General features: G+C 49.0%; 3 protein-coding genes across 3 annotated transcripts; all 3 read right to left on the bottom strand.

The window, feature by feature from the left end:
- Positions 1–1165: 1165 nt before the first annotated feature.
- G6M90_00g062530 (uncharacterized protein) lies at positions 1166–3428 on the bottom strand (the record flags this gene model as incomplete). Its single annotated transcript, XM_014687140.1, has 3 exons — positions 1166–2534; positions 2600–3309; positions 3363–3428. 3 exons carry the CDS (start codon positions 3426–3428, stop codon positions 1166–1168), a joined length of 2145 nt encoding a protein of 714 aa, XP_014542626.1.
- A 1960-nt stretch (positions 3429–5388) lies between these two features.
- Positions 5389–10191, bottom strand: G6M90_00g062520 (uncharacterized protein; the record flags this gene model as incomplete). The annotated part of the gene is made up of 4 exons (XM_066130745.1): positions 5389–5854; positions 5912–6870; positions 8753–9761; positions 9812–10191. The coding sequence occupies 4 exons, from the start codon at positions 10189–10191 to the stop codon at positions 5389–5391; spliced, it is 2814 nt and encodes a 937-aa protein (XP_065986802.1).
- A 715-nt stretch (positions 10192–10906) lies between these two features.
- Positions 10907–13058, bottom strand: G6M90_00g062510 (uncharacterized protein; the record flags this gene model as incomplete). Its single annotated transcript, XM_066130744.1, has 5 exons — positions 10907–11081; positions 11171–12145; positions 12260–12279; positions 12346–12523; positions 12595–13058. The coding sequence occupies 5 exons, from the start codon at positions 13056–13058 to the stop codon at positions 10907–10909; spliced, it is 1812 nt and encodes a 603-aa protein (XP_065986630.1).
- Positions 13059–14155: the final 1097 nt, after the last annotated feature.

The raw sequence follows: 14155 nt of genomic DNA, 5'->3' as shown, positions 1-14155 counted from the left end.
GCATTTGGACAAGTTTCGCGAGCGACGAAATATGCCAGCAGCCATCTTGCTCGGGTACGTTGATCGAGCACACGGAAGCAGCGGGGGAGATCCCATCAAGACAAACCGACATGTCGGAAAACAACGAAGCGGTTCCGATTCAAGAGCTGGCGAATATGTCCCAAATGTCTACGGAAATTTGATCGCCAGGTATTAAATGCCCTAGTTGTGACGTGGTGGGAGACATAAAGAGGGCACGGCAGTTACGCTTCGATGACCGGTCGCATCGCAGGTCGGTTACATCTGAATGCAATGAATGGCCATTGGCCCTTCCACAGTGCCTTATCGATCAAATGACGGATAAATCGAACAATGAGAGCCCAAAACCCGACATATACAAGACTTCAAAAAAACTATATCGTTGCCCATTCTGCGCTGATAAGGAACTGGCAATGGTCAGGAGTTTCACGACTCATCTGCTGAAGCATCACAACAATTCACGAATCTTCGATCTTAAGCCTGTGGCTTCACGTACAGAGGCAATGAGTCAATAAACTCTTCACCAACCACTACTGCTTGCCCAGCTGCAGGGGTCCGAAATCGTACCCCTCTGTCTGAAATCAGCCCCCAGATAGTTTTTTTTGTTCGACATATATAGTGTAGAAATTATGCCCCCGTTGCCCTCGAAGGTAGGCGCGCTGCCTATCGTCAAGGAGAATCAAGCAGCGCCACACTATTGGTCCCCAACATGGGGTTACTAATGACCTGCGCAAGCAGTGGAACCACCCCGTAGTAGGGGCCAGAGTAAGTAGTCCTGGCAACGTAAACAGTGCTAAATATACAGAGACCTCGAAAATACATGGTGCCGCTGCACACACTCCGCCGTGGCCTAGACTCTACTTGGTCCTCATTTTCCTCTAGTCATGTTATGGGGAGTGCATGGTCCCAATGGTAATTTTTTAATCGCGTAACTAAATAACTACATGCTTTTAATATATTAATCAGTTAAATATTTATTCTTCAGTGGCGTAATTCACGTAAATGGCTACGTAATAATCTAATACAGGGAACCTGGACGTTGGCGGCAAAACGCTTGGGTCGTGCTTAGCTTCAGAGCAAGCACGTCCCCCAGCCCAGGTCATGTTGTCTGCCGTAAGACCACCTGCAAGGCTCTTGCAAAAGCTAGTCACCCCCGAAGCCTTACACCATGTACTCGTTGCACATGGTTCTTGAAGGTAGTCAAACTCCGTAGGGAATCTCCTAAAGGCCTACAGTGCGGGTGGGGGCAAGTAAAAGGCCCGTTCTTGCGCTCGTACTTGAGATGCAAATTCTCTACGTGATCCCACATGTGAGATTTGCGCCCGAATGAGCGCATGCGCCTGCTATACGGGAGTTGCTCTTCGCCGACACAATATATGCACTGCGTTTCACCAAGTACAAGGGGTATCTCCTCAACCTTGACATTGGGAACTGCAGGCTTGATGTCGGGAGAGCCTGGACGAATGCTGCCTTGGCACAGCGAGGAGGATGTGGATACGGTGGGCCTACGCACCTCTCTGAGAGATGCTAAAAGAACCATCAGCTCAACGGCTCGGACCTTGCGGTCTGTGGTGGCTTTTGCATCTAAATCTTGTCTGAAGTCACTCAGGATGGCTTGTAGTTTTGTTCGCTCCTCTAGTTGATGCTGCACACTTGGCTCGAGCTTGGCTCTTTCACCAAGTTCGGGATCTACTGGCATCTCGCTTAACTGTCTCTGCAACTCCTCGTTATGGAGGCGCCGACGACACTCCTCTTGGTAAACTTTCGTCATGTCATCCCGAAAAGCCTTTTCAGTGTTTCTGAGGTCTTTCCGCAGTTGTTGATACTCTTCCCTGACCGTCTCGGGGGCAGCCTTGATGAATCCGTAGTCTTGCCTCATGCGACGTGCCATTACCTCAACCTGTTTCGCAAGACGGACGACTTCGGGATCAGGAGGTAGCTTGGCTAACTCAGCTTTGGGGATCTGCTTTGGAACTTCAGGATTGCATTTGATGCTCATATGTGTGAAGGCCCGGGTCAGACCGTCGGCAGATGGGTCTCTTTCAAGGAATGCGTCCTGCGTATTAAATCCTACCCGACTGTTTTGGTATGCATTTTGCAGGCACCCAGTGAGAGGGTCGTGCCTCATGACCTGATCAACAATGGAATCGGGAGCGATGCCAAGCAGAGCATTTGCGTGGCCGCGACGGAAGCAATACGACGTCCATTTCTCCTCTGACCCCAGTTCGGTACCTATCCTATCGAGGTAGAAAGCGTATGTCGAATACTTCATCGGCTCCGTGTTAGACTTGACCCATCCGCCAGCGGTGCGGATTGACCGTCGAAACACAGGCGTTTTCAGTATACTGGATTTCCAGTAAACCCTGGTTGCACTTCTGCGAATGTGAGATGAGAAGAGGCGAGAAGCTTTATTGAACCCTTCTACTTCAATAGCATCGTCCCGTATGGCACGAGCCAGTATATGACTTATGGGACATAGAATCGGCAACGGGTTTTCGCGAAATAAAAAGATGGTGCTAAGCGCATGGTTAGTAAGGGCACAGCAGCATCACTGTCATGTTCAACAAGGGTGCTAACATACGGCTTGGGCTTGTTTTTAGCTCCTTTGTGGTGTCGGAACATGACTTCCATGGCCAAAACGTCCCTATCCCCACCATTAGGATCCTGAACAAGCCAGAGCACAATGTCTTCGTAGCACAGAGCCTTGTGCTTTCGAACTATCTCGTGGTCTTCCTCAGCCTCATCTAGATCCATGGGTTCACCAGCTTGCTTGAATTGCCATTTCCCGCCGCCCTGGTGGGTGGTGCCATTGGAGTCCTCGTCGTCAGATTCGGTATCCTCTGCGCCATCACTGTCATAGGGGTCATCGGTGTCCAACACAGAGTTGTCAGAATCTGAATCGTGTTCTTGCTCTGACTCCTCCTGCTTGTGCCCAGTACCCGAGACTGCGCTATGTTCGTCGACGTACTGCGTGATGCCCTGCGACATGGGAAGACTGCGCTTCGCAGTCATCCCGGTAGCTGCGTCATCGTGGTTCAAATCTTCAAACAACGGATCTTGTCCTCCCCTACACTTGGTGCCATCCACAAGCTCAGCAGGCCTACAAGCAGTATACGATTGGAAGAGCATAATGGTGGCAAGGTCAAGACGGTCGTCTTCGGTGGGGAAGACACTCCTGTCGCGGCACCAGTGTTGTGTCAGCCCCAACAGGAGATCATCCACTCCCATCACAGGCTTGGATCCGGGCTGGTCATCTAAATTGAATTGGCTTTTCAATCGGCCGTGGATATGCTGTCGACTGTTAGTATGCAACGCGCACTTCCATCAGCCAACACAGGGACCACCTTTCGAATTTCTTCGCAGTCATTCGCATTAACGACTCTGCCCTGGTTTGACCGGCGGTACAACATCTTGAAGTCGCGCCAATATTGGTTCACTGTCTTCAATTTGGCTCGCTTGCGTCTGGGCTGAATGTAGGTCTCGCAAATGAAAAATAGAAATGTCATTATTAGACCCTTGTTACAGTATTTCCACTTAATAGCTTTCCGCCAATTGCCATGTTTCTTTTCCCGGCAAAATCTAGCTAACCGGTTAGACAACTCCTCTTATTGAATTAGGGCTTGTTTTGGACTGCACCTCATAAATTTCTTTCTAATATAGTAAATGTTGGCCATAGTAGTGTCTGCATCTATTGGGGCCAGAAATGTTTCCTCATTCAGCTGTCTCTGCATGCGGTGATAGCCAAGTGCACTTATTGTATGTTTCTGCCTTTCTTTCCGAGCTAGAGTAGCTCGATGGCGTCGCCGAGCCGCGACCTCGAGGGTTCGCAAAACAGTATCGTGCATTTGTTTGCCAGTCATGTTTATTTCTAAAGATAAAAAGTTCCAAAGGGACAAAGTGCAAGTTCCTCACCTCTCTTTACAAATGAAGATGAGTAGAATGGATCGAGAACGGGTGGGCATATTCATCCCATTTATGAGCGGCAGCTGGGAACGTGTTTACGAGAGAGACGGTGACATAAATAGGCCATTGGGTTAGTGTGAGCACAGTGACCCAACCGACTGTCTGGCAAGGGAGAGGCGATGCTGCGTCCTAATAGTGGCCCACTGCACCTGGATCCAAAGGAACGATGCGATGAATGCCCGATCCGCTGAGCAAAGAGAACAATTTTATTTCGTCTCAGTTTCGAAATTTTGTTTGGGGGATTACTCGTTTGTTATATGTACATTAATACAACTGTATCATGCGTTGACGTTTGTACTGTAATTTGGAGGGGACGAAACAAACATTTGATCCTCGATTTCAACGAACCAAGTCATGGGTGGGGCTTGTCAAGGAGGTGTCTGCTTGTGTCAACACTTGGGACGGAAGTGTAACTACTCGTTTTATGTCATCGCTTGGATATGGCAATGAGCGACTTAAGTTTACGTCAACACGGCATGTGCGGTTGGGCGACCCTGATGGAGAAAATCCTACTATATAAGCGGCCGAACCTCCTACTGCTTTGGATCAGCCTTTGTTCTCCATACTTTTCCAATGTCCGCTGTAGCATCAGGTAAGCCAAAGAAAAGAGACAGAAGTAATGAAAACTTCAAGAAGAGGTGGAACACTTTAGTAAAAAGCGGATGCGGTGTCCATGAAGACTACCGAGCCGATGTGTATATTTTGCTAAGGCGGAACGGTCGGATATTCGAATTTAAATCCACTGACAAAGCCTGGCCTTTGTCTGCAGAGGAAATTGTGAGACACACTCCGAGGCGCGGGGAATTTGAGAGCAATAGCTAACAACCAGTGATAGGAGAACACCTTCCCACTGCCCCTTCAGGTGACCGCTGCAGATATGGCACGTCAAGAAAGTGTAGCATCGGAATCAGACAGTCGTGCAAAGGAGTAGTACCAAGGTGGATTTCCAGGGAGTTGGAGGTGTTCTCCATTTATGTTCTGGCGCATTTCCGACCTCGTAGAGCAATGTGGGACTAGACAAGAGCATAGCGAAAGAAACAACTAGAGAGGTAGAAGATTCGCAATCATTTACATAGCGTTTCTGTCGGGTATTGATATTCACCAGCGTGATTCAAACAAAATACAATAGTTACTCAAGCGCCGACAATCCCTTTTTGGCGCCCAGAGGGAGCGGTTGTTACTGGTAACCATCCCACTGATTGTTGATTATCACCTAATCTTGCTAAGCCTGGAACTGCCGTGTAAAAAAAAAGAAGAAAAATAGCAGATATACAAGTACTAACCCTTTTGAACCTCTTGATGGTTAGGCCACCATCCCTCAGAGTGTCAGGTCTTGCTTGCAGCCAATCAGGTTACGGCGTTCTGGTCGTAGCACTAATACCCAGCCCGCCAGCCTGGTCGTCTAATTTACATCTTGGCTCCGTCATAAGGAGTAGCAGCATTTGGCCCTAGCACAGCCGGATCAATGCACTCTTCCATAAGGTCGTCAAACTGTCTCATTGAGCCTGAGCCCGCTACAGCCGACTGTTGCTCGGCAGCATTTTGTTCTGCAGTTTGAGGTAGCATGGCGGGGTCTTCGCTGAAGAAGTCATTGTCATGCGGACGATTCGGCCACTCCAAGGCGCCATTCACATCTGCAGGTACGGGGAAGTCGACAAAGGTTAGGAGCTCCCGATAGTTCTTTTGGCTCATTTCCCTGATCTCAAGCTCATTAAGTGTCTCCAATAGAAGCTTTTGTGGTGGCAATACACCATAAGTAAGCAAATGCCACATGAGAAAGGAGAGGTCCTCGATATCTTTCTTCAAGTATGGATGTTGTGCTTTAATCCTTAATAACAGCTCCTGCTCATCAGGGCGATTAAGCCTGAGGCCGCTGTCACAATTGTGAGTGGAGGGACTCGTCGCTTCCAAAACGGGCTGGGTAACGTACTGTGTGTTCCTGAATTGTTTAGGTATGAGGGATAGAGCCCCGCACCCAAACTCGTCATTGAAGTCAAGCCAAATTCTATGCATTTGAACTTCTGCCTTCCATTTTGTTTGCATTTTCTTCCTTCTAGTTCGTTCTGTCGTATTCTTCAATTTTTTACGGACCCAATCCTTCAATAAGATTTTGGTAAATATAACGCCCAAAGAATACTTCGTCCTTTTTGGCTTATTGTAATGATCGTAAAGCTGTACAATTAATGCAGAGTGATATCTGTCGGCAATAGTCTTGATGTGCTCATTTTGTCGAAGTTTCTCAAAATGAGTATGGAGGCATTCGAGCTGTTCAGCAATCTCTCCTTCACTTGCTGTCTTACCTTTTGTAAATGCGCTTAATGGCTCTTGGGCATTAAAGGACATACGGTTCCTTTCTTGAAGTATGACTTCTCGGAGTTCTATCAATGTATCCGGCGCCGTGAGTTCGTTGGCAACTACGTCAGCGGCAGCTTTGGCTAATATGTAGTCGCGCTTCAGTCCATCTGAATGTTGGGAGCAGCTACGTTTTGTCTTTTCCTGGCCGACTTCTGCATTGCCGTCTCCTTTCTTCCGGAGGGGCTTACAAGAGTCATCGTGGCTTACGGGGCCTGGAACTGATGGGTGTGGTGTCTCGGAGGGACGGGGTCGAAGCTTCCTGTATTCAGAGCGACCAGACAGGGCCTCGATCTTTGTTTTCAGGCTCGCATTGTCCTTAACACAAGCCCCACGATCGGTGGCACCTACCTCATCCAGCGGCGGGTTCTCTTGCTGGGGGTTCTCTGGCGGCGGTGTGGGTATATCATTGGATATTTCAGCGGCAGATATCGACTGGAGAGATCGGATGTTTGATGCCAGCTTTGGATGGCGAGAAAGGTACTCATCAATCTCGTTGCGGCTCTGGCCAATCAAGGCATCAAATGTATGCAAGAGCTACAGACAACTGATAGTTAGCGTACACTCCTCAGATTGGCGGGCGACCCACTTCTGGAACACTGAACGTAGGTTGCCCGCTGCTGGTGTTGCATAATATAGACGGAGCTGTTGTCTGATCACGATCACTAGGGAGAATAGCCATTACACCTGTGGTATGGAAAGGTAAAATGAGAAAGAAAGGAGGAAAAGGGGAGAGGATGAGAACAGGGGCGTGGCCAGTTTTAAGCAACGGACACCCAGAAATCGACTCTTGCCAGTCGCTGGCTCACTGCACTTGCTTTCCTGCATGCAGTGCCCCACAGTGATGGACGACTGCTCCAAGTTTGTCATGATGGTGACGTGAATTGATGACGGACAGCACGGGTACACGCTTCCTGGTGGTGACACATTACCAGCCATGGTAACATAGGTCGGGCTCGTTCCTGCCACGCTGACTTCTGCAAGGTACCCAGCCTACAGTTACTCTCCCCTGCCACTTATGTAGGTTCGCAGCATCATAGACATTAGACGACGGATTTACGATCTTACAGTTTTGGGTATCTAGTTCAACCTCTGTGTTACGGGGAACATCATGCCGTCGGGCGATGAGTTGGCGTATGTAAGAGGTATAAGAGCACTCTACCTAGGTCCGACTAGTCTATCCGACGGCGCGAGATAATACAGATGTTCTGCGCAGTTTGGGAGTGGAGGTTCTACCTGGAAGTTCTCTACGCCGTTGCTACGTCAATATTCCCAACACCAGACAGCTTGAGAGCAGACGCAAATGTAATTCCGTGATCCAGCCCATGTCGATTTCCATAGACCCGGCGCCGCAAGTAAAGACTGTTGGCCCGTACAGTCTGGTTCCAGAATGACTTGAGCATGGGTGAGACAGAAGGATGAAAGGCCCCACCGAGCACTGTTCAGATGACTCACTACCCTTCCCTACACACACGTGAAAAACTTCAACACCGTACCCCCTCCCACCAACTCGCAAGGTTGGAGATCTTCCCGACAAAATAGTGCCAGGCACCAGGCACCTCGTGAAGCTCCAGCATCCACAGAACCCGTCAAGCCATGTGGTGCAAGTGGAGCAAGCGGCACCTCCGAATCTGCCTGTCGCCAATGCGAAGTGCCTGGTTCGCCAATGAGTTGCCGGGAAGTGAAGATATAGCAAAAGCACCGAATACTTTCAAAGATACCATTTGTTTGGAATGGTGGAAATAAGGAACAAGTAGGCTTGGAGGTAAGGATCGCCGTAAGATAGGCCATCAGATACTTCAAGTAAAAGGCTCCAAGTGGTGAGAGCCGACCTGCCCACCCACCAAGCCCATACGCAATCCCTGGTTTGCTGGTGGGGAAGATCTCACAGCCTTGCCCACTATTGCCCTTGAACTTCTGATCAAGAGATCATCCTGTCTTTATTGAGAGAAGGCTCCATTTCCGATAACTCCGATACCCTCCCTGGCAGTCCGATACCCTCCCTGGCCTAGCCGACGACGTCATCGATTTGGCGTGCAGAATTTTAAATGACGGAAATTAATTAAACATTGGCTAGTTATGCCAATGCACTCTACTTTCTCCAGATTGCCACAAGTCATCCTTTCAGGATCACAGGATAGAGTACGGGCGCTCTCCGAAACGTGTCACCATAGTGTCCAGCAGGAGGGCTACCGCATTTTTCTCGTCCAGTTTCTTAGCTTGATGGAGGCGCTCTTCGTCTTGAAGAATGGTAGGCTCATTATTGGCTCCTGGCCAATCAACCGTGCCGTTTCCCCTCTGTTGTGTCACAGACTCCAGCAAAGAAAGGCTGAATCTCTAGTGGCACTTGAACGGCTTTATGAATGCCCATCATCTCAAGTTTTTATATGCCCGCAAGTTGAACTTATTTAATATGCACCTCAAATGTGTCCATATCATCAATCTCCGCCTCTTCCATCGTGGCATGCTCCTCTAGTATGTCTCCGTCAAACCAAACCCCAATATATTTGTCTGGTCCTATTGAGCGTTGCGTGCGGAAACTAGTAATAAGGGTTCCAACTGTTGTTTCCGGTCGCACTGTCATTTTGACGTCGTCGAGGTCGCGAGCCTTGAGGATGACCCGTATCTTGACCTCGGGAGTGACAGGTTCCCTTTCTGCCGGCACTGGGCCCCCCTCGTCTAGTAATTCCACAGTCTCTCTCCTCCGCTTAAGCGCCTCTTCACGTTCCATCTCTCGAAACAAATCCAATGTCCATGCCTCTATGTGGACCTTTGTTCGACCGTGGGCAAGACCGCTAGTGCTGTGTCCATCCACTATAGCCCGCCCGTCGCCATGTGGCCGGATACCCATATTCAGCAAGGTAGAAAATGCATATGCCTTCTTTCTGCACCAAGTAAGCACAATGTCGTCGTCTTTTTCAATATCCACAAGGACTCCTCTGTGTTTCTGAAGAGTGAGCCAGGCGTTACGAACTAGCCGGAGCTGCTTATCATAGAGAAATTTGAAACAGCAAGGCTTAGTACCAGGGACAATTGAAGTCACAAGAATATCAATCTTTTCTTTTGCCGCAGCTTCATATGAACCGTCATGGACACGTTGTTCCTCTGCCTTGCGAATATAATGAGCAAATTCATCGTCCTCGTCTCTTGCTATGAAGCAGACGCTGTCCCGTCGATTTGTTGGCGTAGGTGCAACCTGGATACTGTCCTCGTCGTCAGAATCAAGAAGCACCATTGGCAAACCGTTCGAGGTAAGTGTGTCGCCGGGCAAGTTATTTATTGTTGGTTGCTTCGGGTGGGATCGCAAGAATCGGGTGGATGATAAGTTGTTTAGTGTGGTGTCCGCATTGTCCATATCAAGACTTGCATTCCTTAGGAGTGTTGAGTCTAGACGCATTCGCTTCGATGCCAGTGGCGTGACAAACTTGCTTGTGATTGTAAGCTGCATGACGCCCATATCACGCATATATATACTAACCTGACTACTTCTCTGCTGTCTTTAACAAGCTCACTAACGACGGGGGGCGTGCTTCGAGCTGCCTGAGAGAACGTTCCAGATTCGGCGTTTGCTATAACTTCTCTTTCGATATTGTCATCGAGAGGTCTCTTGGACTTGGCGGACTGACGTCGTTCGTCCTCCAGCCTCTGCCTCTTCTTTAGGCTTCTCTGAAGCTCCGCAGCTATTATAGGCTCCATCTCCTTAGATCTGCGAAATAAGTCGAGTCCATCGTCTTCCGCCGACAGTTTCTCATCATGGATTGTCTCGACATTCTGTGAAGCCACCTTGCACAAAACCGTTGTCTTGAAAGGAAGTTTCTTGCCTTTTGGACGCGACGGGGTTTCCATCTTGTCACGCATGGCAGTAACTAATGAACATAGGGGCCTACTCAACCTCGGGCTAAGTCCCTAACTCATCTCGATTTTGGGTCGTTCTGTTTTATTTCTGAGAAGCAACAAGATGCAACACGGTCGGAAAACCTGCGCCATATGCGTGGGTGCAAATCCACGGACCTGCTTCCAAGAGGACGTTAAACGTGGCCACGCACCAGAGCAAGTGGAGCTTGTCTGCCACTGGCTGTTACGAACGTGCAGGATGCTAGCGAATCAGAACAGCGCAGGATTTGGTATTGTTAATAATACCATCATCTTACTCATCAGCCCTTCTCTTTTCATTCCATTCTCCCCCGTTCTCTTATAATAATTTCTTTGTACTTCCTGTAATTACAATATTAATACCCCCTCTGCCATCCTCAACGTAAGCTATTCCACTTTTCGTCAGTGTATAGGAAAACCCCATCGCCTGGCGATTATTGGGCGTACGACTGGGCTTTTCAGGTTCGTGGCTCATGGAGTTACTAATTTATCAATGCTCACGGACACGCGAATCCACAGAAGAGCATTGTATATATGATATGAAGAAAAAAATATAAGTGCTTCCCCCGAGGTTGTATCTGCTCAATCTAGATCTCAGTGGAAGCCGGGTGGTAGGGATTCCCCCAGGAAGTTGAATTGCAAGTACAAAATTACCCTACCGGGCTGTTCGAAGTATTTTATGATCATTGGGTTAACGTCATTAATCATCTGGATATTGCTCCTTGATATTGGATACGAATCTACAAGATTCTGGATCAAAACGTCTGAAAAACTTTCCTGCCATGGGAAACATGGTATCATCGATGTTTCTAGAATCGTGTATGAGCTCGATGTTATCAGCAGCTACAACATTTGGCTCAGACCCATTGCTTGGACTATTCCAAAGGACCGACAGTTAGCCCAAGCGAATAGAAACAAGCAACGGAGTTGCTACATCGTAGATGAAAGGGCTTCTGGGGCTTACAAGCATATAAAGTAGAACTGAGTCGGTGGCCAAACAGGTAAGCGAGAGTGTTCGCCCGGGGCGGCAGTGTCTGCCTCATCATCTGGGTCTCGAGACGCTGCCACAGGCAAATGTCGTGTGCCTTGGTCAGGCCAGCCTGTGATCACACCTATCCAACCATAACGCCTGTGCCGAAAAACCTGACCGATCTTATAAGGCACTGATTGATTCCTGTCTAAATCTCTCCGAGACATGGGTGGTATCACGTCATCTTGGTCTCGAACCAAACGCCAGTGATCCCACGGGTCTCCCAAGCCGCGATTTACATGACGGGCAAACCCATGACGAAGTGCAGTGAAACTGTTATACATGGGCCAAAGATACTTCTCTACCAGCCATGCGTCTTCGGGCCATGACCCAGCAAATCGGTGTAGAAAACTTGCTAACCTATCGTTCCATTCAAAAGTATTAGGAGGCGTCAGCAACAGAGATGACCACATGGCTGAATACAGTGCAGCATCCACGTTCATTGCGTCGTTACCACGCAGAAGCTGGCTCAATTCTGGGTGAGCGTCGCCTTGTAGTTCCAGAATCCTGAGAAAAGTCGCCTTGATATTTTGAGCGGTCCTTAGCACCATTGTTATGGGGGGCACAGGAGCAAAAAATGCATCTGTGCTTGTTTGCCATGCATAGTCAGCTAGTAGGTTATGTAGGTCGGATGCAGGGACTTCGTTGTCGAGCCCATAAGGATCGAGGTACATCCCTTCTGGTTGCTCACGGTAGCAATCAACATCCCCGTCCAAAGTATATCCGGACTGAGCGAAGACAATTGCATAGACATGGTTAGGGAAAGCACAGCATTCAGCATTGAGCCCCAGTCTCGCGGCGAGACAGCAAAATATGGCACTTGATATGAGTGGAATAGACTCATGTTCTTCATACCGCAACGCCTGACCTATCAAACAATTTCGAAGATTTCGATAATTCTGTTCTGTGCTACTTAGACCGGTTAGATTGTTGGCACGCACCCATCTGTTCAATGTCACAGCTGTCTCTCGAGTTGTAAGCTCTGAAAGGTCAGTGCAACTGACTCGAAATTGAGCAACTAACTCGTCCAACATCTGGGAAATCTAAGCAAAGCCAATCAGAGAGTTTGTCAATCAAGTATTGAGAGAGCAGTTTGTATGACGACATACGTCATCTAGGTCACCAGTTTGGTCGTGTAACACGAACATGTCAAAGGCGCCGAGTGCTCTTTCGAGTCTCTGCGCGGCATCTTGTGCAGACAGCGAATCGCGATCCAGACCAAGCCTGGACCATTCCTCAAGGGCGATGCTCCGATGAATGTTGTCGAGGATGGCATTGCTAAAATATCTAAGAGTCGAGTTTCAATTATCCTGGGCTGACTGCTTGTAAGGCAGAGCAGGGTAGATCGGGCTAATTACCTCCTCGCTAGAACATCTGACGCGGACTCATGTATATGACATTGGACCAAAAGGAAGTCCTTGGCGTCATACCCCAGACGACAAATCTTCTCAATCTTCTTTAAACGGCCAACCTTGGTTTCCACAATACCATCAAGAAGCTCGGAGATGGTATGGTTGCTGCGTGTTCTCAACAGGAACAAGTACTTCCAGTCGACACTTGCCACCGTCGCCTGCAGCTTTTCGCCAAAGCCATGACCCGGGTGCCAGTATCTAAAGGTACTCTGGCAATGATATCTCCAAAGCAAGCCTTCATTTGCTAACCTATAGAAACGATGACACAGTAGCTGAAAGCATTGCAAAATATCCCTAGGTGGGACAAAGCGAAGGAGGTGCTGAATGATCTCATCCGGGAAACGACGTAATGAGCCAGTGTCAGGTAGCTTGTCGTCATTGGCATATATGTCCGATGGGATACTATCCATCTCCAAGACATGAGCTCGCTCTATCTTTCGCCACCTGGAAAGCTCGAAGTGGCTTGACCTGTATTCTTAAGGTTTCGATGGAATGCTCTAAGTCGCCCATGAAGTATTTTTTCGCTAGATGGGTTCCTATAACTCTTAGTACAATTCACGACTCAAGAAATGTCGGTCGACACCCTACTTCTTGAACCCTCCAGTCTGGCAGTATTCTTCTAGACAGATCAGGACGGGGTGGTGTAGTGGACGCGGGCGGGCATGGACAACCCCCGATCCCGAGCAAACTGTGAATTGGGCGGGCCAAGTCACCAAACTCTGTTCGGTACGTCGTAGGCAAGAGGGAGAGGGGGTAGTCATTCGTGTCGTGACGCGTTGTCACCCAGGGCCATTCTCACGCTCGAGGAGCCAGGTGCCGACTCAGAAGACTCTGTTGACAAGTCGCTAGCTTAAACGGGTCAGAGACGGGAGGAGCACAACTAGCAAATTGTCCACCCTGCGATCTTGTAGTTGCCGAGAACCCCCTTCCTTCACTTGACACAACCATGGGCTGCTGTGGGCTACAGATTGGTGACCCTAGCGTGATTGGCGAACGGAGTGTCATACCACCGCACATGGCACACATAGAATGATATTTATTGGGAGGGAGGATTCAGGTAAATGTGATGAGTCGCCTGAGGGGCTGCTTTGTGCAATTTCCGGGCCCCACTGTCTCAACAACCCCTCAGTCTTGTATCATGCAGTTGACAATAAATGGCCGAGAGCAGCGTATCTGATTCCCCGTCCGATCTCAGCGAATCCTGGGACACAGGTCGAGGTGGGCGACGTGGACGCCACTTCCACCAGCACGCTGTTGCGTTCACCAAGTTGTGCATGCCGAGCTCTGACACAGCACATCGCATGCTGTGTCAACCAAAAGAATGGCTGTCACCCGCGGTTGCGCACAACACTTGGGAGCTACGAACGGGACACTCAAACTTGGGTCCGCACCGTTCCCCTCCCCGACCCGCCGACTTGGGTGGTAGGCAACCATGGACGTATTTCGTCACGGGTATATCGGTCTGGGGAGACCAGGGCTTGACTTTTCAGTTACCTGAAAAAAAAGA

The sequence above is a fragment of the Metarhizium brunneum genome, chromosome 3, assembly GCF_013426205.1.
Source record: "Metarhizium brunneum chromosome 3, complete sequence".
NCBI lineage: Eukaryota > Fungi > Ascomycota > Sordariomycetes > Hypocreales > Clavicipitaceae > Metarhizium > Metarhizium brunneum.
Note: the sequence above shows the minus strand (reverse complement) of the source record. Positions and strands in the feature narration are given on the sequence as shown.